This window comes from Mobula hypostoma, chromosome 1, assembly GCF_963921235.1.
Source record: "Mobula hypostoma chromosome 1, sMobHyp1.1, whole genome shotgun sequence".
Classification (NCBI taxonomy): domain Eukaryota; kingdom Metazoa; phylum Chordata; class Chondrichthyes; order Myliobatiformes; family Myliobatidae; genus Mobula; species Mobula hypostoma.
In genome coordinates, this window is record NC_086097.1 from 185,715,505 (window position 1) to 185,743,414 (window position 27,910).

Genomic DNA, 27,910 nt, shown 5'->3' on the forward strand with positions numbered 1-27,910 from the left:
TAACTAACCTTGTAAGAACTCTAGAAATTTCCTCTCCTGTCTTCCAACACCAGCATAGTTTTCCCAGTCTACCTGCTTATTGAAGTCCCCCAGGACTATTATAACATTGCCCTTTTGGCATGTATTTTCTATATCCCATTGTAATTTGTAGGCAACATCCTTATTACTATTTGGGGGTCTGTATACAACTCTCATTAGGATCTTTTTACCCTTGCAGTTTCTTAAATCTATCCAGAACGGTTCAATACCTTCCAACCCTATGATATTTTCTGAAAATGTGTTACTCCAGCTGTGGTAATGAATTCCTTTGATTTTCATTCTCTGTGAAAAGGCAAAAGAAATGGGTTAAGATAATCATAAATACTAGAATTCTTTATTTTTTGGTTTTGCACTGATCATAATCTAGGAGAGATGTATTCTATAAAGGCAAAAGCACAAAAATATTAAAAGGAACACTGATTTCAAAATCACTAGAATCTAATCCTGAAATTTGTACTTTGAATTATTTGAAAATTTTTAAAAAGTCCAGAATTTACATTGAAGAATGTTTGAAGGCAGTAATCAATAAAATGTAGATTTATTGTGTCAGTAAAACTTACATAACCATGCATAAATTGTTTTATAAGACCATAAACCATAGGAACAGAATTAGGTCATTTGGCCTATTGGGTCTGTTCTGTCATTCATTCAGGGCTGATTTATTTTCCCTCTCAACTGCCTTTTCCCCATGACCTTCAACACCCTTATTAAATAACAACCTATCAAATTCTGCTTTAAATGTACCAAATGATTTTGCTTTTATAGCAGTCTGTGACAATTAATTCTATAGATTCATCACCATCAGGCCAAAGAAATTCTTCCTCATTTCTGTTCTAAAGGGACATTCCACTATTCCAAGGCTGTGCCCTCTGGTCCTAGACTCTCCCACTACTGGAAACATCCTCTCCGTGTCCACTCTATCTAGGCCTTTCAATATACAGTAGGTTTCAATGAAATTCCCTCCACCCCCCCCCCACTATTCTTCAAACTGCAGTGTGTAAAGGTCCAGAACCATACGTTAATCCTTTTATTCCCGAGATCATTATCATAAACCTTCATGGGATCCTGTCCAATGGCAGCACATCATTTCTTAGATATGGAACTCAAAATGCCTCACAACGCTTCAGGTGTGTTCTGACCCATGCCTTGTAAAGCCTTAGAATCGTACCTTGCTTTTATATTCTAGTGCTCTCAATGAATGAAAAGACTGTATTTGTTAATATTATTTACCAACTCGACTGCAAGTTAACTTTTAGGGTTTCCTACACTAGGACCACCAAGTCCCTTTGTACCTCTGATTTCTGAATTTGCTCCCTATTTAGAAAATTTTGTATGTTCATAAATTCCTTCTTCCAAAGTGCATGGCCATACACATCCCTACACTGTATTTCACCTGCCACTCCTTTGCCCATTTTCCTAATCTGTTCAAGTTCTTCTGCAGGTTCCTTGTTTCCTTGACACTACCTGTCCGCCAGCTATATTTGTATTATCGGCAAACCTGGCCACAAAACCATCAATTCCATCATCCATTTCATTAACATATAACGTGAAAAGAAGCTGTCCCAACACCAACCCCTGCAGAATGCCACTAGTTATCAGCAGTACACCAAAAAAGCCCCCTTTATTTCCATTCTTTGCCTTCTGCCAGTCAGCCAATTTTCTATCCACGCTAGTATCTTTCCTGTAATATTGTGGGCTCTTATCTTGTTAAGCAACCTCATATGTGGCACATTGTCAAAGGCCTTCTGAAAATCCAAGTAATCAACATCATCCTTCTCTTCTTTGTCTGTCCTGCCTGTTATTCCCTCAAAGAATTTCAGCAGATCTGTCAGACAGAGTTCCCCTTAAGAAAACCATGCTGACTTTGCCCTATTTTATCATATGCTTCAAGTACTCCAAAATCTCATTGTTAATAATGGACTCTAACAGCTTGTCAACTACTGAAGTTAAGCTAACTGGCCTGTAATATCCTGTATTTTGCCCTGCAACCCCCCCCCTTATAAAGGAGTATATTTGTGATTTTCCATTCCTCTGGAACTATTCCAGAATTTAATGATTTTTGAAACATCATTACTAATGTCTTCACAATCTTTTCAGCTACCTCTTTCAAAACACTGGGGTGTAGTCTATCTGGTCCAAGTGACTTATCTACCTTCAGAGTCCAATGTTTCCTTAATTCTCTGATTTCCCACTAATTTCTGCTGTATTGTACACCCTCTCTTTTTGATTTTATGCTTTTTGATTTTCCTCATCGGCCATGGTTACCTCATCCTCCCTTCAGAAGGTTTCTTCTTCTTTGGGATCTGAATTACTCCCTGAAAGCAGCCATTGCTGCTTACCATAATCCTGCTAGTGTCCTTTTCCAATCAATTTTGGCTAGCTCCTCTCTTATTTCTGTAGTTACCTTTACTGTAAAAATGATACATCAGATAGAAACCGATAAAACCGAAGGCACTCTCAATCTGCAGGGTGAATCTTTCATACTATGATCACATTCTTCTAAGGGTTCCTTTACCTTAAGCTCTCTAATCAAATCTAGTTTAATACAAAACACGCAATCAAGAATTGCCTTTTCATAGTGGGCTCAACGACTAGCTGCTCTAAAAAGCCACCTTATAGGCATTCTACAAATTCATTTTCTTGGGATCTCGCACTAACCTAATTTTCGCAAAGTACCTGCATATTGAAATCCCCCATGACCATCATGCAATTGCCCTTTTTACATGCCTTTTCTATTTCCCATTGTAATTTGTACCCCACATCCTGGCTATTGAATATATTTCCCGTCAGGGCCTTTTAACCTTTGCAGTTTCTCAACTCTACCCACAAGGATTCTATATCTTGTGATTCTATCTCACTTCATTTGATTTCAACTTTTACCAACAAAGCTTCTTTCCACCACAACTCAGTGATGCCCTCAACGTCACACCTGCCACTTTCTAACTGCTCTACAAGATCCTCTATTTTGTATATTGTGTGCATCTAAATATAATACCCCAGTCCTGTATTCACCACCGTTCTTTTTCAATTTTATTTCCATGTTGCCTGAGTTAAATTCTTACCTCTTTCTAAACCTTTTGTCTTACTCTTTATTCTGGAGACTTCTGCAACCTCTCCTGCTCTTTCCTTCATTTTTACTTTATCCATACTTTTCCAAGCTGTTGAACCCACCACCACCCCTACTATTTAGTTTAGAATCCTACTAACATACCTAGTTATGTGATTCATTCGGTCTCTGGTCCCAGTATAGTTTAGGAGGAACCAGGCCCATACTGGTGCAAATGTCCCACAAATTGAAACTGTCTTCTCCCACACAAATCTTTGGGCCACACATTTAACTCTGATTTTATTAACCATATACTAATTTGCACATTGGCTTACATAACAATCCAACAATTAATATCCTTTTGGTTCTTTTTAATTTAGTCCCTTGCTGCTCAATTTAGCTCAAAATAACTTCTTTCCTTGTTTTTTCGTTGTTGGTGCCCTTGTGAACCATGACAAATGGATCTTTCTCCTTCCACTCCAAAATTCTCTGCAGGTCAGATGAGATGTTCCAAACCTGGGCACCAGGTAGACTACACAGCCTTTGGAACTCTCAATCCTTAGGATAGAGAATTGTGTCCTTTCCCCTAACCACACTATTCCCAATTACATCTACATTTCTCTTCTCTCCCTCTACATCCCTCTGAATGTTTCCCCGAGCCACTGTGCCATCCTTCCTTTTGCCCCCACATTCATCTTCACAGGGAGAACAACCCCAGACTTGTTGGGCAAGCTCAAGATCTGAGGCTTCTTCAGCACTATTTCTTGGACTCCCAACCACCCACCTCACTTGTCCCTGGCTACAAACCAGATTTGAAATTTAACTGCTTCCTGAAAAACGTTGTTCAGGTTACTCCCTCCCTCTGTGATGCAGTGTTTAAAACTCAGATTCCAGGTCATCAGCTTTGAGCCTGAGTTCCTCGAACAACCAATACTCACTGCACATGTGGTCATTAGGAAACACAATGGGTCCACCAGATCCCACATCTTATAACTACAATGCATCACCTGATCCTGCATCCCTTTTTCATTAGTCGTAATTTGGCATCTTTCCAGTTAACTATATAAAATAAATCCTTACCTGTTCTTTCCTGGTACTCATCTGTGCCTCCTTGCTGAAACCTCAGACCTTAGACTTCTACAATGGTCACTCTAAAGAGGCCTCCAGGACCTTGGCCTCTGCCTCTTCTCACCAAAGCTCATTACTGACTCTAACTCTGTCCACTCCAAAAATGGCTGCTCCCATAATGGTGCTCCGCTAAAACCTCACTTCTTTTATTGGTCCAAATAAAACTCATATGTAATCAGACTTGCTTTATTTCAATGGTTCTCGCTCTTGCACAGACTTTGATTTTGATACTCCAAAGTGTTACTCCAAAAATTAAAATATGAACCATTTCTCATCAAGAATTTAAGATAACTTTCTGGAATGTCATTAAAAGGAATGTGTATTTGCACATATGTCTTTACTATGCCCCAAAGCACTTTAGTGCTAGAAATTAGTTACTGAGATGTTACCTGTGGTTTAATGTAATTTATAGATTTTTTTGCATTATCTACTGTTTTTCAATATCATTTAAATTATTATTTAAAATTTGCTTTTATTAGCTTATTTATTGTATAGTTTAAAAACTGAAAGTTTTATAACAGGATCTCTCCAATAATCATGGAAACCACTAGGAAGGTACCAGTAATCCGCAAATCCCTGAAACCAGCAAGACCATTGCATCGTTTATCTACTGAGATAGGTAAGTGGCCTTGTTTATTGCCTTGGTAGAGCATATGAAATGCTCTATTTATTGCAACCACTATTCTACCAACATCTTATTTAAATAATTGTGTCAAAATAATTTGGTATATATGCAAAATTAATGTATGTAGGACATCAACAGCTGGCATTAATTCTATAAGATGCTGCTGGATAGTATGATCCTCACAATAAGACTTAAAATCATAGAATCATACAGCACAGAATAAGCCTTTTGGCCCAACTGATACATGCTGACCAAGATGGCCATCCAAGCAAGCCCTATTTGTCTGCTTTTGGCCTATATCTTTCTGAACCTTTTCCATCCATGAACCTGTCCAAATTTCTTTTAAAAGTTCTTATTATACCTACCTCAAACACTTCCTCTGTATATTCCATATATATGCTACCCTCTGTGTAAAAACAAATGTTGGGGAAAGAGACTATGAATTCAACTTATCTATGGCAAACTTTTATAGGTACATCATGAAAGTGTACTTATTATGATGTTGAAAACTAATTGAAGGCTTTGGATGTGAATAACAATTGCAAATCACTCGTTGTGGAGACTCTGTCTACAATCTTACTAATCTTTGGAGTAAATCAGACGAGTTTTGGATTTCAAAAGATTCCCTCCCATCTGTTAACCATGTACCCAGCATGGTCAGCATAATGTTGATATGATTTGTCTTGATATTAATGTCTGAGAAGGCGAAGAAAACCTCATCAGGTGGTGACAAATATTTGCAGAACTGCCTGTTGGATTTGGTGCCAAGCTTAAACAGCAGCAATTGGAACAGTTGCCCTAATCTCTCAATTTATTTTCTTAACAATGTATTTGCCAGAGATGTATACAAGATCTACCTGTGGCTTGTTTTAAGCAGGTAACTGATGTTGTCTTGTCCAGACTAACCAACCTAAATCATCTTTTCCACCAATGAGGTCAGTTCAAATGAGTCAGCTTTCAGATTTGCAACTCTGGCTGTTTTCCATTTATGTAAGGTGCCATTGACTGTGTGCATGTCCCATATAATGTAGGAGTGTCTGTCAATTTGAAACTTACCCTCTCTATTAATGCATGGCTGAACTGTAACCACGTTTTTTTCCCCTACATATGTGGACACGTAGTGTGGGCACGTGGCCAAGTGGTTAAGGCATTGGACTAGCGATCTGAAGGTCGCGAGTTCGAGCCCCAGCCGAGGCAGCATGTTGTGTCCTTAAGCAAGGCACTTAACCACACAGTGCTCTGGAGAGAGGAGACTTGCAGCATGGGCAACTGCCAGTCTTCCATACAACCTTGCCCAGGCCTGCACCCTGGAGAGTGAAGACTTTCCAGGCGCAAATCCAAGATTAACAGATGCCTTTAATTAATTAATGTGCACACGATAGCTGGGTTATCACCACAGTATATGCAACCTGTAGCAATTCATTTTCCCTAATCTCTACTCACCTTTATGTAGGGTTGCAGGAGCTTTGAGGAAGCAACTGTACTGACTGTACAACTGTTAACTGCTGTTGTATCCTGATACTTCTCTGATCCAAAGGTTCCTCAGAAGTCAAGAATAAGGCATAACATTTATGCTTAGAATTGTTTTATTAAGTTTTTCAAGAGTGGAAAATGAACAAGACACAGGAGCTGAGAGAACAAAGAAAAGACAAAGGAAAAAAGCAGTCATAACTGTATCATACTCAGACTAGAGATAACAAAAAATTGATAACAATTAATCTATGATATAGCCAGATTCAAGTAACGTGACACCTGCTACTGAAAACTAAGAAGCTTCAAGAAAAATGCAGATACAGCCGTACCATATTAACTGAAAAGTTCACAAAAGAATTACATGCAATTACATAAGAATACAAGCACGCATTGGAATGTTAATCTACAAGAGAAGTAACAATTCTACACCCAGTTGAAACCTCCCTGATTTTACAAAGGTGTAAATCACACATTTAGAATGTGGGCTGTAATGCTGAAGCTTTATGAGGCATTTGCCACATGGCACTTGGAGTATTGTGAGTAGTTTTGGGCCCCTTATCTAGGAAAGGATATGAAGATCCAGAGAATGTTCACGAGAATGATCCCAGGAATGAAAGGTTTAACATTTGAGGACTGTTTGAGGGCCCTGTGTCTGCACTCATTGGAATTTAGAAAAGTGAGGGGGGGATCTCATTGAAACCTATTGAATATTGAAAGATCTAGAAAGAGTGGACGTGGGATGCATGTTTCCTATAGTGGGGGAGTCTAGGACTAGATGGCACAGCCTCAGAATAGAAAGACACCCCTTCAACAAGAAATGAGGGGGAGTTTCTTTAGCCAGTTGGTGGTGAATCTGTGGAATTCATTACCACAGATAGCTGTGGAGGCCAAGTCATTGTGTATATTTAAAGCAGAGGTTGATAGGTTCTTGGTTAATAAGGGTGTCAAAGATTATGGAGAGAAGGCAAGAGAATGGGGTTTAAGGGTGGTAATAAATCTGCCATGATGGAATAGCAGAGCAGACTTGATGGGTGGAATGGCCTAATTCTGTTCCTTTGTCTTAAGGTCTTCATGGTCTAATCATTACATCTGAAAAATCAGAATCAGAAAAACTTGCAGTACCTGTGTTAAGTATAAAATAATTAAAATTTCATCCAAGTTATGAGGGTATTTATAGAATTATGCCATTGTCAGGTACATTGTCCATATGAGTAGGTGCACATATGTGAGTTTAAGCAGCTCTATTATTAACGTTCCTCATACATGTAATTAAGATATAAATTCTGATTAGGCATATCAATGCAAATATTATGACTCATAATATCAAGTAATCCCAGTTTCCTAGATTTAATTGGATCCGGTCAAAGAAATTCGATCCATCAGATTGATGTATCTTAGCTGCTTCTTTACAAATGTGTTCAGCCAATTCAGTTATGTGTAGCCTGGTCAGGTATATGAGTACAACACTCCTTGCCTATAACTGCATGTTCCCCCTTGAATGCTAAGAGAATATTTTAGAGAATTTTACAATTTTGGGGAATCATGTTGCAAATTGCAATTATTCTGTTGTTCCTCTCTGGAAGGCACTGATGGTGTCATTGCTTACTATTTCTAAACATTTCTAATCTCTTATAATTCTTGCAACACCATACCATAGGAATAAAATTGATGCAAAAACATCTTTGCCTGAACTGTACCATTTATTTCCAAACATGGGATGTAAAGTAAAAAATTGTGTATGTCTCACAGCAGTAAAGATATAGCCAAATAACAAGAACCTAACCAATATTCTGGCAGGAAATATAAGCTCCATTTCTGCACATAAAATATGTATTCAGATACCTAAGATGCATCAGACTTTGATATAAGGCCATAAGAGTAGAATTAGGTCATTTAGCCCATTGAGTCCATTCTGCCATTGCATCATGGTTGATCCAATTTTCCTCTCAGCCCCAATCTCCTGCCTTCTCTCCATATCCTTTCTGCCTTAAATATCCATAAAGACCTGGCCTCCACAGCTGCCTTTGGCAAAGAATTCCACAGATTCACCACTCTCTGGCTAAAGAAATTCCTCCCCATCTCTGTTCTAAAAGGACACTCCTTTATTGTGAGGCTATGTTCTCTGATCTTAGATTCTCCCACCATAGGAAACATCCTCTTGACGTCCACTCTATAAAGGCCTTTCATCATTTGATAAGTTTCAATGAGGTCACCCCTCATTCTTCAAAATTCTGGTGAATACAGGCCCAGAGCCATCAAATGTTCTCCATATGACAAGCCATTCAATCCTGGAATCATTTTCATGAACCCTCTTTGAACCCTCCAAAGTTTCAGCACATCCTTCCTAAGATAGGATAGGGGCCCAAACCTGCTTAGTATACTCCAAGTGAGGCCTCACCAGTGCTTTACAAAATTAAAGTTTCAACAGTACATCCGTACTTTTATATTTGAGTCCTCTTGAAATGAATGCTAGAATTGCATTTGCCTTCTTCACCTCAAACTCAACCTGCAAATTAACCTTTAGGTCCCTTTGCACCTTAGTTTGTTGTAATTTTGCTCTATTTAGAAAATAGTCAACCTTTTCATTTCTTCTATCAAAATGCATTACCGTACATTTCTGATGCTGAATTCCATATGCATTTCTTTTTCTGTTCTCTTAATCTAAGTCCTCCTGAAGCCTCCTTACTTCCTCAAAATTATCTGCTCCTCCACCCATCCTCATATGATCTGCAAACTTTTCAACAAAGCCATCAATTCCATCATCCAAATTATTGACATATAATGTAAAAAGAATCGGTCCCAAAACAGACCCCTGTGGAACACCACTGGTATCTGGCAACTAGCTAGAATAAGGATTAAACTGCTCTTTGGGAGAAAGTATTAAATTGCAGGAAGGTTATAAGCAGAAAGTAATAAGCAGGAAGCGGGAAGAGACAATTGAGAGCTACCATGTAACATGGAGTCCTTTAAAGGCCAGCTGGTTAGAGTTCAGGACTAGATTGTTCTTGTGAAATGAAAGTCAGGAATGACAAGCTTCAGAAACTTGAATTGCGGTATATTGTAATATTTGTCAAAAGTAAAGGGAAGCATATGTAAAATTTAGAAGGTTGAAACTGGACAAGACCCTTGAGGAATATAAAAGAAGCAGAAAGTACAATGAACTACAATAATTAGCAGTTAGTGCGATGCTATCACAGCTTGGGACATTAGAGTGTGGCATTCAATCCCAGTAATAGAAACATAGAAAACTGACAGCACAGTACAGGCCCTTCAGCCCACAGTGCTCTGCCAAACATATACTTACTTTAGAAATTACCTAGGATTACCCATAGCCCACTATTTTCTAAGCTCCATGTACCTATCCAGGAGTCTCTTAAAAGACCCTATCGTATCTGCTTCCACCACCATCGCTGGCAGCCCATTCCACGCACTCACCACTCTCTGCATAAAAAACCTATCCCTGACATCTCCTCTGTACCTACTGCAAAGCACCTTAAAACTGTGCCCTCTCATGTTAGCCATTTCAGCCCTGGGAAAAAGCCTCTGACTATCCACACGATCAATGCCTCTCACCCTTTCTATAGTTTCCACATCCTTCTTGTAGTGAGGTGACCAGAACTGAGCGCAGTACTCCAAGTGGGTCTGACGAGGGTCCTATATAGCTGTAACATTACCTCTCGGCTTTTAAACTTAATCCCATGGTTGATGAAGGCCGATGCACCATATACCTTCTTAACTACAGAGTCAACCTGCACAGCAGCTGTGAGTGTCCTATGGACTCAAACCCCAAGATCCCTCTGATCCTCCACACTGCCAAGAGTCTCACCATTAATACAATATTCATCATATTTGACCTAACAAAATGAACCACCTCGCACTTATCTGGGTTGAACTTCATCTGCCACTTCTCAGCCCAGTTTTGCATTCTATCGATGTCCCACTGTAACGTCTGACAGCCCTCCACACTATCCACGACACCCCCAACCTTTGTGTCATCAGCAAATTTACTAATCCATCCCTCCATTTCCTCATCCAGGTCACTTATAAAAATCACGAAGCGTAAGGGTCCCAGAACAGATCCCTGAAGCACACCACTGGTCACCGACCTCCATGCAGAATATGACCCGTCTACAACTACTCTTTGCCTTCTGTGAACAAGCCAATTCTGGATTCACAAAGCAAGGTTCCCTTAGATCCCGTGCCTCGTTACTTTCTCAATAAGCCTTGCATGGGGTAATTTATCAAGTGCCTCGCTGAAATCCATATACACTACATCTACTACTCTACCTTCATCAGTGTGTTTAGTCACATCCTCAAAAAATTCAATCAGGCTTGTAAGGCACAAGCTGCCTTTGACAAAGCCATGCTGACTACTACTAATCATATTATGCCTCTCCAAATGTTCATAAATCCTGCCTCTCAAGATCTTTTCCATCAACTTACCAACCATTGAAGTAAAATTCTCTGGTCTATAATTTCCTGGGCTATCTCTACTTCCTTTCTTGAATAAGGGAACAACATCTGTAACCCTCCAATCCTCCGGAACCTCTCCTGTCCCATTGATGATGTAAGGATCATTGCAGAGGCTCAGCAGTCACCTCCCTTGCCTCCCACAGCAGCCTGGGGTACATCTCATCTGGTCCCGGAGACTTATCCAACTTGATGCTTTCCAAAAGTTCCAGTACATCCTCTTTATTAATGTCTATATGCTCAAGCTTTTCAATCCACTGTAAGTCAACCCTACAATCCCAAGATCCTTTTCTGTAGCGAATACTGAAGCAGAGTATTCATTAACTATCTCTGCTACCTCCTCCGGTTCCATTCACACTTTTCCACTGTCACACTTGATTGGTCCTATTCTCTCACGTCTTATCCTCTTGCTCTTCACATATGTAGCCCCCCTGGCCACCCTCAGGGTCGTTTGGCTCGAGTAGTCTAGGGAAACAGCCTCGGCCCTGCCAAACTGGATAATTCGTTTGCGTGGATGCTGTGTGATGTACCCCACCCCGCCCAAATAACAGACAATACACCAGATGCAATTAATTGATTTACAGTTTATAGATATTATTGGAACTATATAATTAAAAGAGAATAAAATATAAAAGGAAAATAAAAGGCGCCACACTTATCAAAGTTCAATCTCTTCGTGCACAAAGACCGTTGGAGCTCAAGGACCTTCTTCTTCACCCTGCGACCCCCTCGGACCACCTGGGACCAACAACGGTGGTCAACCAGATGCTCCACACGAGTCCGTCTCCGTCTCCTTGCCGAACATCCCGCTCGGGGTCCGACCCTGTTAGCGGACTCACAGCACCTGGTCCATCCTCTGTCTCGCTCTCCCGCCTTCTCCCCAAAAACCTCGCGCATACAGTATCTTCAAATACACCAAAACCATAACAACTATCCCAATTGGTTAATAGCACTCTCTTATCACACACTAAAGCAAAAACAAACTGTTAGCGCAAACTTTCTGAGCGTTTAACACAACAAAACCGCATTCCCCAGATTAACATAACAAAGACGCCATTTTAATTAGCCTCTGCAGTAACATAAAAGTCGAAACCCCCTTACACATACTTACAGACTGCCTTGGGGTTTTCCTTAATCCTGCTCGCCAAGGCCTTTTTATGGCCCCTTCTGGCTCACCTAATTTCATTCTTAAACTCCTTCCTGCTAGCCTTATAATCTTATAGATCTCTATCATTACCTAGTTTTTTTGAACCTTTCGTAAGCTTTTCTTTTCTGCTTAACTAGATTTTCAACAGCATTTGTACGCCATGGTTCCTGTACCCTACCATCCTTTCCCTGTTTTATTGGAACGTACTTATGCTGAACCCCATGCAAAAATCCCCTTGTTGTCTGTAAGAACTCTGTATGTCCTCCCCATGGAATGTGTGTTTTTTTTTTTAGGTCCTCTGCTTTCCTCCCAGTCTAAAGGGAGGAAAATTATGTAGGTAAATTGTCCCGTGATTAGATTAGGGTTAAATTGGACTTTGTTGCAGAATGGGCAGGACTGGCAACTCAGTGTTCTGGGATTCTGTTATTTTAGATGTTAATAGAGCGGATGGGATTAAAGGGGGAGAGGTGGTATTACTAGTCAGTGAAAATGTCAGTGTTCAGACAGGACAGTACCTATTCAAATTTCTCTTAAGTGCTGAAATCGACCCTACATCCATTGGCAGCCCATTCCACAGTTCTCTAGTGAGGCTTTATGGGTAGAATTGAGGAATAAGAAATGTATGACCACATTAATGGGATTATATTACAGACCACACAACAGTACACAGGATTTAGAGGAGTAAATTTGTCGAGAGATTGCAGAATGTTGTAAGAAACATAAGGTTTTGATAGCAGGTGATTTTAACTTTCCACATATTGATTGGAACTCCCATGCCATAAAAGGACCTGATGGGAAAGAATTTGTCTCATGTGTTCAGGAAAGTTTCCTTAATCAGTACATAGAAGTCCCAACTAGAGAGAATGCAATACTAGATCTCCTATTAGGAAATGAGACAGGGCAGGTGACAGAAGTTTGTGTATGGGAACACTTTGCATCTAGTGATCATTATGCCATTAGTTTTAAGGTACTTATGGTAAAGGATATTTCTGGTCTTTGAGTTAAGATTCTAAATTGGAGAAAGGCTAGGTTTGATGGTATCAGAAAAGATCTGGCAAGTGTCAATTGGGAAAGGTTGTTTTCTGGCAAAAGTACACCTTCAAAAATGAAAATTTGGGAGTATAGAGTTTGTATGTTCAGTACGAATGAAAGACAAGGATAACAGATTTAGGAAATCTTGGTTTTTGAGAGATATTGAGGTCCAGGTTAAGAAAAATAAGTAGGTGTATAACAGATATGGGCAGGCAGGAACAAATACGGTACTTGAGTATAAGAAATGTAAGAGAACACTGATGAAGGAAATCAGGGAGTTTCAAAGAAGGCTTGAGGTTCCACCAGCAGATAGGCTGAAGGAGAATCCTAAGGGTTTCTACAGATCTAATTAGAGCAAAAGGATTGCAAAGGACAAAATTGGTCCTCTGGAAGATCAGAATGGTAATCCATGTGCAGATATGAAAGAGATGGGGAGATCTTAAATGGATTTTTTGCATCTGTATTTATTTGGAAGACAGACACTATCTGTAGAAGTGAGGCAAAACAGCAGTAAGGCAGGCCATGGATCATATACATATTATAGAGGAGAAGGTGTTTGCTATTAGAAAACAAATTAGAGTGGATAAATCCCCAGGCCTGACAATATGCTCCCTTGGACCCTGTGGGAGGTTAGTGCAGAAATTGCACGGGCCCTAGCTGAGATATTTAAAATATCCATAGGCATGGGTGGGGTGCCAGGGGATTGGAGGATAGCTAATGTTGTTCTGTTGTTTAAGAAAGGCTCTAAGAATAAGTCAGGAAATGATAGGCCAGTGACCCTGACATAAGTCATGGGAAAGTTATTGGAAGGTGTTCTAAGGGAATGGATATAGAAGTATTTGGATAGACAAAACTAATTAGGGATAGTCAACATGACTTTGTGTTTGATAGGTCATGTCTAACCAATCTTATAGACTTTTTTGAGTAAGTTACCAGGAAAGTTGATGAAGACAAGGCGGTGGATATTATCTACATGGATTTTTGCAAGGCCTTTGGTTAAGTCCCACATGGGAGGTTGGTCAAGAAAGTTCAGAGGTAGTAATTTGGATTAGATGAGGTAGTAATTTGGATTAGACATTGGCTTTGTGGGAGAAGCCAAAGATTGGTAGTAGATAGTTACTTCTCTGATTGGAGGACTTTGATGAGTGGTGTGCTACAGGAATCAGTGCGTTTGTCTTTTGTTAGTCACCTGCATCAATGAACTGAATGATAATATAGTAAACTGGATCAGAAAATTTGCAGATGACATCAAGTTTGAGGGTATACTGGACAGCGAGGAAGACGAACGAAGTTTGCAGACAACTATGACATTGTATTTTGGGAGGTCAAATGCAAGCAGAATTTGTCAAGGAAATGGCAGGATTCTTAGCAGTACTGGTGTACCTAGGATCTTGGGATTCAAGTTCTTTGTCTTCCTGGAAGTGATAACAGGTAGTAAATTGGTTTATTATTGTCACATGTGCTGAGGTACTGTGTAAAACTTGACTTACACACCATTCGTACAGAACTATTCATTACAATAATAGATTGAGGTGATAGAATGTAAAACAGTAACTGAATAGTAATTACAAGTTTATACACTGGTAAAGAAGGCATGTGGCATGCTTGCCTTCCCAAGGTAGGGTATTGACTATAAAAGTTGGGAGGTCATGTTGCAGCTATGTAAAACTCTAGTTCGGCCACATTGGAGTATTGTGGACAGTTCTCGTCTCCACACAGCAGAAAGGATGTGCAGAAGAGGATGTTGCCTAGAGTGAAGTATATTAGCTATAATGTGAGGTTGGCTAAATTTGGATTATTTTCTTTGGAGCATTGGAAGTTGAGGAGCAACCTAATAGAAAAAATACAACATTATGAGAGGTGTATAAAGGGTAGATACAATCTTTGTCTCAGTGTGGAAATGTCAAATGCTGGAGAGAATAAGTTCATGGAGAGAAGGGGAAAGGTTAAAGATTTGCAAGACAAGTTTTTACTTCAGACTAGACAATGTGATGACCCATTGGGGCACCCTTTGAGAGAAGGGTAGTGCAGTCTGATGTGACCAGAATGAACGTTAAATTTTCCTGAATGCTATTGGTATCACTTTGCTTTGGAAACTGAAGTAGAAAGCCTCAGTTTATTAAAGAAGAACAATGCATAGTAAAGCAAATATAGCTCCTCCTCATTTAACGAAGGACACTTTTGATGGCATCATTTCTGGTTTATCTGCCACCCTTGTGCCTCTTCTCATCATTCTGGAGACGTGCAGTCCTTTCATCTCTTTCATCTCCCCCATTTCTTCATCTCTTCTGCTGTTTGTTGTTTGTCTCTGATCCTGGAGATATGCATGCCTCTTCTCCTCTGTCTCTTCTTCTCTCATCATTTTTCGTCTTGACTCTTTGATCCTGGAGTCGTGCGGCCCTGGCCTCATCCGATTCTTGTTCTCTCCCTCTCTTTGCCGCTTCCCAACGATGTTTGGCGTCATCTCGTGACCATAATGTCCCCTTCCCTTTCCATGCGGCATAATTAGGCTGACCTTTTTTTTTTTAACCCTAACGGTAGATAGAAGATACGAAGCAGTAACACCAAAGCCTCCAGGATGCTGATTATTCTTGATGACGTAGTTAGCACTCTCCTAAATGGACGTGATATAGTCTCCACTGTCCTTCGACTGCAGCAAAGGGTTTGATGGGTGTTTCAAAGTACGTCATTACAATAAGATTTAATTATCTCTTATTGATGGGTGGCAGTTAGATGTGTCCCAATCCTGCACATGCTGATGGTGATTAGCAGAATGTGACCCCTCGAAATAGAGCTGCCCTGCCCTTTTGCTTCGATAGGTGTCGCTGCTGAGGCTGGCCATGTGCATGCATCGGGCTGTTGTGTCCCGATTTCCATGATGGCAGATCGGTTCTCAGGTGAAAGCGAGCCTGTTGCTTTTGGCGAATGAGCAATTTTCTTCGAATATATAACCCTGAACTTTGCCTGCATTCTGTAAGTTAGCGCATTTTAATTTGATTTAGCCAAAAAAAGTGCCGCAGTAATGCACCGTTTGTGCTAATTGGAGGTCACAAACAGACAGACAGAGCATGAGAGTTTTAGTAGTATATAGATAGAGAGTGGTAAAACGTAGTACCAGGGATGTGGTAGATGTAGATACAGTCACAACATTTAAGGGGCATTTAGATAGACACATGAACAGGCAAGGAAAAGGGGGATTTATACAATAGTTGGTTGGTGGAATTCAATTGGTGTCATGTTCAGTTTAGACCTGGAATGCCTGTTTTGTGTTACATTGTTCTACATTTTATTTCATTTGCCAATTGATCTTTTGCATGGAAGTAAGCAAACATTTAATTATTTGCATTTTATTAATTATACCATTAACTGGAAGGAGGAGAAGATGGCAGCGCGACACAGTGCGCGCGGCCGTTCCGAATGATATCATATGTGTTAACTAGGATGCCGTGCACAATCCTGATTTGATGGAGACAGCCGTGAGAAGCACGGAGGATCACCTGGAGAAACTTCTGAAATGCCCGCTTCGTTGCCGCTGCTACTGTGCGATTGAGAATCTCCGGAGGGGAAGGCCCCAAATCCTCGGCTTTGCCTATTGCCTGTTGCCGGGGCTGGGGTCGAAGTGCTCGGCAGAGATGGTGCTCGGTGCTCGGTGTCAGAGAGCTGGTCGGAGGCTCGGAGTTTTCAGACAGACTCGGAGTTGGACTGTGGTCAGATGCTTCCAGGATGCTGCATCGGCAAGTTTGCAGCACTGGAGGTTCACCATCTGCGTGAGATGATAGAACTTTCGAGAGACTTTGAGACTTTTTACCGTGCTCATGGTCTGTTCTTTATCAAATTACGGTATTGCTTTGCACTGTTGTAACTATATGTTAGAATTATATGGTTTTTGTCAGTTTTTATGTTGGTTTGTCATGTGTTTCTGTGATATCATTCTGGAGAAATATTGTATCATTTCTTAATGCATGCATTACTAAATGACAATAAAAGAGGACTGCATGTCCTCATAGTCTAATCTAATCTAATTAATTTTTAATTTCTCTTCCACCAGATTCTACAATATGTGTTGATTACTTTCCACCGCTTTTACATCAAAATGACGTTTCATGGAACGAAGAGAACTGGGTAGGATTAATTCCATGCTGATGTGTGTTCTAACCAGGTGTTAGATTGCTTCAGATTAAAAATATTAAAGACGAGGATGCTGCGTTTTTCTTCTAAACGAGATGAAGCTTTGTGTTATAAACAAGATAAAACCATATCATCATTTTTCATTTATACAGTGTAATTAACATACACAATATTTCCTTGAGTTTCAAAAATACAAGTAAGGAAATAATATATTGGTGACTGAAAAGTTAGAGTCATAAAACACTACAGTATAGAAGCAGGCCCTTTAGCCCAATAAGTCTGTGTTGAACCATTAATCTGCCTAGTCCCATTGACCTGCTACCAAACAATAGCCCTCAACATCCCTCTCATTTATGTACCTATCCAAATCAACCCCAAATCCACCACTTACACTGGCAGCTCGTTCTACATTTATACCACCCTCTGAGTGAAGAAGTTCCCTCTCCATATTCCCCTTAAACATTTCACCTTTCACCCTTAATCCATGACCTCTAGATCCAGTCTCACCCAAATTCAGTGGAAAATGCCTGCTTGCATTTACCCTTTCTATACTCCTCGTACTTTTGTATACCTCTATAAAATCTTCCCTCAATCTTCTATGTTCTAGGGAATAAATACCTAACCTATTCAACCTTTCTTTATAATTTACAACAATTTACAACATCCTTGTAAATTTTCTCTGCAATCTTTCAATCTTACTTACATCTTTCCTGTAGGTAGGTGACCAAAACTGCATAATACCCCAAATTAGGCCTCACCATTTCAAGATAATATTCCAACTCATACGCTCAGTACATTGTTTTATGAAGTCCAATGTGCCAAAAGCTTCCTTTATGACCCTATTTACCCGTGACGCCACTTTCAAGGAATTAGAAATCTGTATTCACAGGTCTGTCTGTTCTACTGCTCTCCTCAGTGCCTTAATATTCATCGTGTAAGACTTAACCTGGTTTGACTTCCCAAAGCGCAACACTTCACAGTTGTCTGCATTAAATTCCATCTGCCATTTTTTTCAGCCCATTTTTCTAGCTGGTCCAGATCCTGCTACAAGCTTAGATAGTATTCCTCGTACACCCCCAATCCTGCTGTCATTTGCAAATTTACTGATCCAGTTTACCACATTGTCATCCAAATAGAACAGACCTAGCACCTATCCCTGCAGCATACCACCAGTCACAGGCCTCCAGTCAGAGAAGCAACCACATGGGAGGCTTCTTTGATGAAGCCAATATTTAATCCATTTTACTACCTTATCTTGAATGCTAAGTGACTGAACCTTATTGATCAACCTCCCATATGGGACTTTGTCAACGCCCTTGCTAAAGTCCATGTAGACAACACTACTGTTTTAGTTTTATCATCTTTCCAAGAAACTTCCTCAAAAAAGATTGGTTAGACATCACTTAACACACACAAAGCCATGTTGACTATCCCTAATCAGTCCCTTATATACTTATATATTGGGTCCCTTAGAGTACTTTCCAGTAACTTTCCCACTACTGATATCAGGCCCACCAGCCTATAATCTCCTGTCTTATTCTTAGAGCCTTTTTCGATTTAAGATGGCCCTGGTGAAGCACAGCAATGACTTGCCGGCAGCAAATAAAACTACTAATTACTTTATTAATCACATTTTTTTTTCTTGAAAACTATCACTGCAATCAATAGCCTGTAATTTCCCTTTTGGAGCTGAGCTTTAGAATTGCCTGTACAACCCTGCATTTTTGTGCTGTGATCTGAAATCTCAAAAGTGCAAGACAGTTGCAGCATAGTGTGCACAGGCAGAATTGAAGTGGCAGGGCCTGGGCCCAAGAGTGAGGAACAATCCAATGTTTGACTGATTTAATCACCAGGCCACATTGGAAGGGTTGGACATGGGCTGATTCAAGGTGGTGGATTCAACTGGCCTGTGTCTGAGAGCAAGGAACGGCCTACTGTTTGGCTGATTTGATTGCCAGGCCAGATTGAAAAGGTCAGGGTTTCAGAGTCGGTGTTCATCTCGCTGCTTGCTGAGGTTTATTTGTTTCTGCACTAAACTGAGGCTGTGGCCTGCAGCTAATGGGCTCCTAGATCAGCTACAGTAATGACTGGCTTCATGGCTATGAACTCACTTTCATGAACTTCAGCTCTGAATGTTACTTGCTTACTTTTATTGTTTGCACGATTTATTTTTATCTGTGTGTTGGGTGTTTGACAGTCTACTTTTGTTAATGGGCTCTATTGAAATTCTTTGTTTTGTGTCTGCCTGTAAGGAGACAACACTCAAGGTTGTATATAGTATACATAGTTTGATGATTAAATGAACTTTGAACTTTAAACAACAGAACAACCGTAACTGCCCTCCAATCCACCAGCACTTCACCCATGGCTAAGATGTTTTAATTATCTCTGCTGGTGCCTCTGCAATTTCTGCACTCACCTCCCACAGGATATGAGGAGCACCTTGTCAGGCCCTAGTGTTTTAATTTGCCTGAAGACAGCAAACAGTTCCTCCTCTGCAATCTGTATAGGTTTCATGAACGCATTGCTGCATTTCCTTACATCTATAGACTTTGCGTCCGTCTCACGAGTAAATACAGATGAAAAAAAAGTTTAAAATTTTCCCCATCTCTTTTGGCTCTGATCTTCCAGAATACCAATTTTATTCCTTGCTATCCTTTTGTTGTTAAAACAACTGTAGAAGCTGTTAGAATTCTTTTTCACCTTGTCTGCTACAGCGATCCAATGCCATCTTTTAGCACCCCCCCCCGATTTCCTTCTTAAGTGTTCTCTTCCACTTGTTATATTCCTCAAATACCTTATTTCTTCCTGCCTGCTATGCACCTCCTTATTTTTCTTAACCAGGGCATCAATATCTTGAAAACAATGGTCCCATAAATTTATTATCCTTGCATTTTACTTTGACAGGAACATAAAAACTTAGTACTCTCAAAATTTCACCTTTACAAGCTTCCCATTTGCTAAGTACACCTTTGCTAGAAAACAACTTATCTCAATACACACTTGACAGATACTTCCTGGCCATCAAAATTGGCCTTTCTCCAATTTCAGGTTTATTATCACCGGCATGTGACATGAAATTTGTTAACTTAGCAGCAGCAGTTCAATGCAATACATAATCTAGCAGAGAGGGAAAAATAATAAATAAAATAAAACATAGTAATAAATAAACAAGTAAATCAATTACGTATATTGAATAGATTATTAAAAAATGTGCAAAAACAGAAATACTATCTGGACCTGAGGACCAGACCAATACTTTTCCAAACTTATCATAATGACGTTATGATCACAAAGTGTTACCCTACACAGACTTCGCTGCCCTGTCGTGTTCCCTTCTCGGAGATCTAGTATCACACTCTCTCAAATTGGGACTTCTATGTACTGATTAAAGAAATTTTTCTGACCAGGTTTGACAAACTCTTTCCCATTGGAGTCCAGTTAATATATGGAAAATTAAAACACCTACTATTACAACCTTATATTTCTTGCAACACTTTTTGATCTGTCTACAAATTTGAATTGAAGAGATTGTCTGAGCATTGTCAGTTCAGTAATAATGGGCTTAATGCTGCACTGAGAGATCAACTAGTTTCTGGAATCTTAAAGCATTCGGAAATGGCTCCTAACTAAAGCACAATTTACTTTTAAAAGAACCATTGAAATTACTGTATCAATAGAAACACCAGACAGAGACTCATTTGAGTTGCAGTCAGGAATGAAAGTGAGTGTGAATATAATTACAATGTCTGAACAGAAACTGGCCTGGCAGAATAAATGGTATTACCATTGTGGCAGGGGCTCACACACACCAGATTAATGCAGATTTAAGAATGAAACTTGCAGAAAGTGCACCAAAGTAGGACACATACAAATAACATGTCAGGCTGGAAAAAAAAGCAGACTGCATAGGGAAATGATAAAGATAAAAAGTCAAGCTACATTTTCAAAAAGAGCACTAATGTGTATGTAGTTGGTGAAAAATCTGATAACGAGAGTGACACAAAAATGTGTAGCTTTGAAGTTTATAGTGTGAGAATTAACAATAGAAAAGCAATATGGCTAACACCAAAAGTGAATGGCAAATTAATTAAAATGGAATTAGACACTGGTTCAGTCATTCCACAACATTACCAGTTGAGAGACATTTGAAAGACACTGAACTGAAGCCTGCAGATATCCAACTAAGAACTTATACTGGAGAAAATTCCTGTGGGAATGATATTCGTAACAGTTAAATACAACAACCAACAAGCCACGTTGATCTTCTATGTGGTAAAAAAACAAGAGGACCAGCATTGTGATTGGCTGAGACAACTACAACTTGATTGGAATCCTTCCACTATTTGCATGTCACATCTCTTGCAATGAAGCCAACTGAAATCAAATTAAGAAATGTACTGGATGATGCCATAGCTGTCTCCAAACTGAACACCATGAATCATTGCGGAACAGAGGATAAACAGGTGTTGGTGCCAACCTTTGTGCCTCTATTTGGAAAGCATATTGGACCAAGTAAGGAAGATGCTGCTCAGAGAAAGCATGAAAGTGACCAAAGCAGTTGTCTGACTATAACAGTTTTTGTAGGCAACATGTCTGAAAAAACTTCTGATATGTTAATCAGGCAGTTACTTGTGAAACGTGGCTTCGTTTTAAGCTGGAAGAGAGTTCAAGGAGCCTCATGAAAGTTGCAAGCATTTGGATTTTGTGTGTATAAAGAACCAGAGTCTATTCTGTGTGCATTAAAATTATTGCATGAACTTCAAGTGGGAGACTAAAAACCTGCTGGTGAAAGACCAAAGCCCAGATGGATGAATGGAAGGTAAAAAAGAAAAGAATCAGTGGAGATATGCAAACAGAGGATTTGCCAGATGATGTTGTATGTTGTATTTATGGAATCCAAGAGGAGAGATCAGATCATAAACGGAGCAAAAGAAGGATTAATAGGATAATAGCCCGGTGCACTAAATGCACCTTCCCAAGATCTAGATGCAGAAACTAGAAGAAAAAGGATGGAGAAGAAAGGTGTCCAGAGCTGTCAGAACCATTTCCTGAAGTCTCAAAGTCAACTCCCACAACCACTATGGAAAAACCCCAGAATCTGAGATTGCTTTTACAGTCACAAGTCTCGCCTGCCAAGCAGAGTGATCCCCCTTGTCAGTAAAGACGTTATCCCACAAGAGTAGGGAATCCTCCCTAGCGATTTATTATTTAGGCCCCAATGAGACAATCAAAAATTTACTATGTTGTGGGGATGTCTGTATATAGTAGTTGTATATTGTGTATATAGTTGAGATGCATTCTCTATTGAGCTAGAGTTTATAACTTTGCTTGATCAAGCATTCTTACTTGCTTAAATAACTAATTATAGGTTATATGTAAAATACATGAATTGTAAATGTCATCACGCTACCATCCGATACATGTATGCCTGCTTAAAGTAAACACGAAGTCAGTTGCATATTTCAGATGAGCATGTCTTCCTCTGAATTAGCTTAATGTTTTGAAGTTACAAAACATGGCTGAATGTTCCATTTGAGGACAGGCATATTTTCCTGTGTAGATGTTGGGTAGTTCACAATAGTTTTCACCATCTAAACCAGTCACTCAATCCGGAAACAATGTAGCTACTCACGACCTTCTCTTGACCCATGGTGAGTATGTGTCTTTTTTTCTTGTGAGGTGCAGGAAGTCCACTGTGCAGAACACTGCTGTATTTTCCTGATCTAGGAAAGCATAAGTACAGTGCCTATAAAAAGTATTCACCCCCTCCCCTGAAGTTTTCATGTTTTATTGTTTTACAACATTGGATCACAGTGGATTTAACTTGGCTTTTTTGATATTGATCAACAGAAAAATACTCATTTTGTGTCAAAATAAAAACCTTTCTCTACAAAGTGATCTAAATTAATTACAAATATAAAACACCAAATAATTGATTGCATAAGTATTTCCCCACTTTAAGTCAGTATTTAGAAGTTGCACCTTTGGAAGCAATTATAGCGTTGACTCTGTGTGGCAAGGTCTCTATCAGATTTGCTCATCTGGGCACTGTAATTTTTCCCCATTCTTCTTTACAAAACTGCTCAAGTTCTGCCAGATTGCATAGGGATTGTGAGTGAACAGCCCTTTTCAAGTCCAGCCACAAATTCTCAATTGGATTGAGGTTTGGACTTTGACCTGGGCACTCTAGGATGTTAACTTTCCATTCCTGTGTAGCTTTGGCTTTATGCTTGGGGTCATTGTCTTGCTAGAAAACAAATTTTCTCCTAAGTCACAGTTCTCTTTCAGACAGTATCAGGTTTTCCTCCAGGATTTCCCTGTATTTTACTGGATTCATTTTACCCTCTAACTTCACAAGTCTTCCAGGATTTGCTGCAGTGAAACATCCCCACAGGATGATTTAGCCATACCATGCTTCACAATAGGAATAGTGTGTTTCTTATGATGTGTGGTGTTTAGCTTATGCCAAACATAGCATTTAGTCAGATGGTTTCATCAGACCATGGAACTTTCTTCCAGCTGACTTCAGAGGCTCCCACATGCCTTATGGCAAACTCTTGCTGAGATTTCATGTGAGTGTTTTTCAACAGTGCTTTTTCTTTGCCACTCTCCCATAAAGCTGCGACTGGTGAAGCACCCGGGCAACAGTTGTATGTGCAGTCTTTCCTATCTCAGCCACTGAAGCTTGAAACTCCTCTAGAATTGTCATAGGTCTCTTGGTGGCTTCTCTCACTTGTCCCTTTCTTGCACAGTCACTCAGTTTTTGAGGACAGCTTGCTCTGGGCAGATTTACAGCTTTACCATATTCTTTCCATTGCTTGATGATCGACTTAACTGTACTCCAAGGGATATTCAGTGACTTGGAAATTTTCTTGTATCCATCTCCTGACTTGTGCTTTTCAATAATCTTTTCACAGAGTTGCTTAGAGTGTTCTTTTGTCTTCATGGTGTAGTTTTTTTCCAGAATACTGACTCACAAGCAGTTGGACCTACCAGATACAGGTGAATTTTTGCTACAATCAATTGAAACACCTCAACTGCACACAGGTCTCTAAAAACAGATCTCCATTTAGTTAATTATGTGACTTCTAAAACCAATTGGCTGCACCAGTGATGATTTGGTGTGTCATATTAAAGGGTGAATACTTAAGCAATCATTTATTTTGTGTTTTATATTTGCAATTAATTTAGATCATTTTTTAGAGATCTGTTTTCACTTTGACACAAAGGACACTTTTTCTGTTGATCAGTGTCAAAAAAGCCAAATTAAATCTACTGTGATTCAGTGTTGTAAAACAATAAAACATGAAAACTTCCAAGGGGAAGGGGGTGGTGAACACTTTTTATAGGCACTGTAACCACTGTCTTGTTACCCTTCTTAGACTTCACTTGTACTGGAACTGTGGGAAGTTTGCACTCATGATCACCAGCCCCTGTAAGACCATTAGACTCCAGGGCACTACTCACTGCTATGTCTGATTCTTTCATGGTTTGTTTTGATTCTGCACCCTTTTTGTTAAAGTGAATATGACGTATGCTGAGATGCTTGCCACCTTTACTTTGCATGAAAGACACGTCCTTGCAGGTATGTCCTGTCAAAGTCAGGTTTACTCTTACATGTACAGGTGTATTAAGAAATTTAGTTGTAACAGCATCACAGACACAAAACATTAGAGACAAATCATTCACAAGCAAAACACAAATTAAGTATAAATTACACAATAAAGAACTAAATTAGAACAAAAATACTGCTGGATATTTAACTGCTAGTACAATTTACTAGGAACCTCTTAGAATCCTAGGTTCATGGAGCAGGTCCTCCAGCTCACTAAGACCATGCTGACCCATTTATACTATTCCTACATTCAGAAACCATAGAAAAACTACAGCACAGAAACAGGCCTTTTGGCCCTTCTTGGCTGTGCCGAACCATTTTCTGCCGAGTCCCACTGACCTGCACACGGACCATATCCCTCCATACACCTCCCATCCATGTATCTGTCCAATTTATTCTTAAATGTTAAAAAAGAACCCGCTAATCCTGTGTTTTATTATTATAATTCAAAATTCAAAGCACCTTTATTCTCCAAGTATGTATACATTATACAACATTGATTCATCTCCTAACAGGCAGCCAAAAACAAGGAAACCTAAAAGAAACCATAAAAATTACCTTCAAAATGCTAGAGCAACTCAGCAGACAGGCATCATCTATGGAAAGGAAGACAGTTGATGTTTGGGGCCAAAACCCTTCGCCAGAACTGGAGATAAAAAGATGAGTCAGGGTACTAGACAAAAAAAGATGAGTCCCTGGTTCCTCATCCTTTTTATCTCCAATCCTGCCAAAGAGTCTTGGCCCAAAACATCAACTGTACTCCTTTCCATAAATGCTGCCTGGCCTGCTGGGTTCCTCCAGATTTTGTGTGTGTTACTTGGATTTCCAGCATCTGCAGATTTTCTTTTATTTGTCGTCAAGCTCTCCAATGTGCAAAGAAAAGGAAAAAAAAACATCATGCAAACAATAACCACAAGAAATAGCTTTCTGAACTGAGATCAACAAAGAAAGTTCGAGACCCATAGATCAGTGCACAACTAAGTAAACATTGCAGAGCAGTGAGCTGAACTTTCCTGGCCCTTGCCTTGGGCCTTGACACCCTGACTTTTTCGATCTGGCCTGCTACTTAAATTGTTGTCCACACATCAGTTTCAGTTGCTTCAATATGCTCTGGGGCCTGGACCCCACCGCGTCGATTCAGTCTGTACCCAACCTTTTCAATTTGGCACATATTTAAATTGATTGAATCTCGGGTCTTCCTTGCTCTCAGCAATGGGCCAGCTGTCTCACCTCGCCTCAGTTCTGCCACATTGAATTGCTTCCAAATCCAAAGGGGAGTTACAGACTTGCTTGCGATGATTGTTTATCAGAAAAAGAATGATTAACGAAGTATCTAGTTGTTCTCCTTGTTCATCAGCTACCAGCCAGAAGTCGCTGAGATTCTCCAGTGCCATCTTAAATTGGAATTCTCCCATATTTTCAGCAATTACCCCAATTCTTCTACTGACAAGGAGAAATTTATTGCAGCCAATTAATCTACCAACCTGCATACCTTTATGACGTGACTTGGGAAGAACTTGCAAATTCCACACAAACATCCAAGGATAGAATTGAATCTGGGTCTCTGGTGCTGTGTGGCAGTGTTTCAACCAGCTGTTCCACAATGCAGCCCTTTGAATTTTGCCTGAAATAGTTTTGAGGCCTCAGAGCTTTAAACAACTTTGGTTAGCCCACAGCTGGACTATTGTGTGTGATCTTGTCACCACGCTGTAGAGAAAGAGTGCAAAGGAGATGTACCAGTATATTGTTTGGAATAGAATGTTTCAGGCATGAGGACAGACTGAACAGGTTTGATTTCTTTCTGTGGAGAGACAGAGGCTGAGCGAGAACACAAAAGAAATACACAGTATTATAAGGGGCATACATACAGTGGATGGTGAGAATTTTTTTTCTCTCAACTGAGATATCTAACACCAGAGAGCACAGGTTTAAGGAGGATTAGAAGGAATCTAAGGATTTTTTTTTCACCAAGTGGGTGGTTGCGATCTGAAATGCACTGCCTAAGAAAGTAATGTACGCAGGTGCTTTCACAGCATTTGAAAAGTATCTGGACGAGCACTTATTTCACTAAAACCAAACACCAGTAGGTGGCATTGGAATAGATGATTGATGATAATTGGCATGTTGGGCTGAAGTCTTTTTCAGTATAATATGACTCTAACCTTGTTTTCTCATTGTTTCAGTCTCTATCTCATTAGTTGAAATTGGGTTCACTCTTGTGACATCAAAGTACAGTATTCATTGTCTTTTAATTTGGATCAATCTGAGATATTGTAGTTATAATAACGTCGATATGATAGGTTGATTAAATAAATGTGAAGTAAACATTTTGGGGTCAATATAAAACAAATTGCACTAACCATTCTTTACACTTGCCTTTGGGTACAAGCTTACTCTGGCTTTTGGGCAGAGGTAATTCACAGGAATGATCTCAGGTATGAAAGACTTAATGTACGAGAGTATTTGATGTCTCCAGGGCTGTACTAGATAGTGTTCAGAAGAATTGGGAGGGAGGAGAAAATTCAAACCTACCAGACACTGAAAGGCTTGGATAAAGTGAACAGGGAGAGGATGTTTCCAATAGTGGGAGACTCTAAGATCTGAGGGTACAGCTTCAGAATGAAAGGACCATAAGACCATAAAACAAAGGAGCAGAAGTCGGCCATTCGGCCCATTGAGTCTGCTCTGGCACTTTATCATGAGCTGATCCATTCTTTCCCATTTAGTCCTACTCCCCTGCCTTCTCACCATAACCTTTGATGCCCTGGCTACTCAGATACCCATCAATCTCTGCCTTAAATACACCCAATGACTTGGCCTCCACTGCTGCCCGTGGCAACAAGTTCCATAGATTCACCACCCTCTGACTAAAAAAATTTCTTCACATTTCTGTTCTGAATGGGCGCCCTTCAATCCTTAAGTCATGCCCTCTCATACTAGACTCCCCCATCATGGGAAACAACTTTGCCACATCCACTCTGTCCATGCCTTTCATCATTCGAAATGTTTCTATAAGGTCTCCCCTCATTCTTCTAAACTCCAAGGAATACAGTCCAAGAGCAGACAAATGTTCCTCATATGCTAACCCTCTCATTCCCGGAATCATTCTAGTGAATCTTCTCTGTACCCTCTCCAACGTCAACGCATCCTTTCTTAAATAAGGAGACCAAAACTGCCCACAGTACTCCAAGTGAGGTCTCACCA

At 39.9% G+C, this 27,910-nt stretch overlaps 1 protein-coding gene across 5 annotated transcripts in view; it reads left to right on the forward strand.

Annotated features, from left to right (window-relative positions):
- Positions 1–27,910, forward strand: part of gra (granulito) — a 128,109-nt gene that overhangs the window by 18,984 nt on the left and 81,215 nt on the right. For all 5 annotated transcript variants that reach the window (XM_063041222.1, XM_063041239.1, XM_063041232.1 and 2 more), the window contains exons 3-4: positions 4,735–4,832; positions 17,009–17,082. In XM_063041222.1, coding sequence (XP_062897292.1) covers positions 4,735–4,832; positions 17,009–17,082 — 172 coding nt within the window. The remainder of the gene's footprint in view (positions 1–4,734; positions 4,833–17,008; positions 17,083–27,910) is intronic.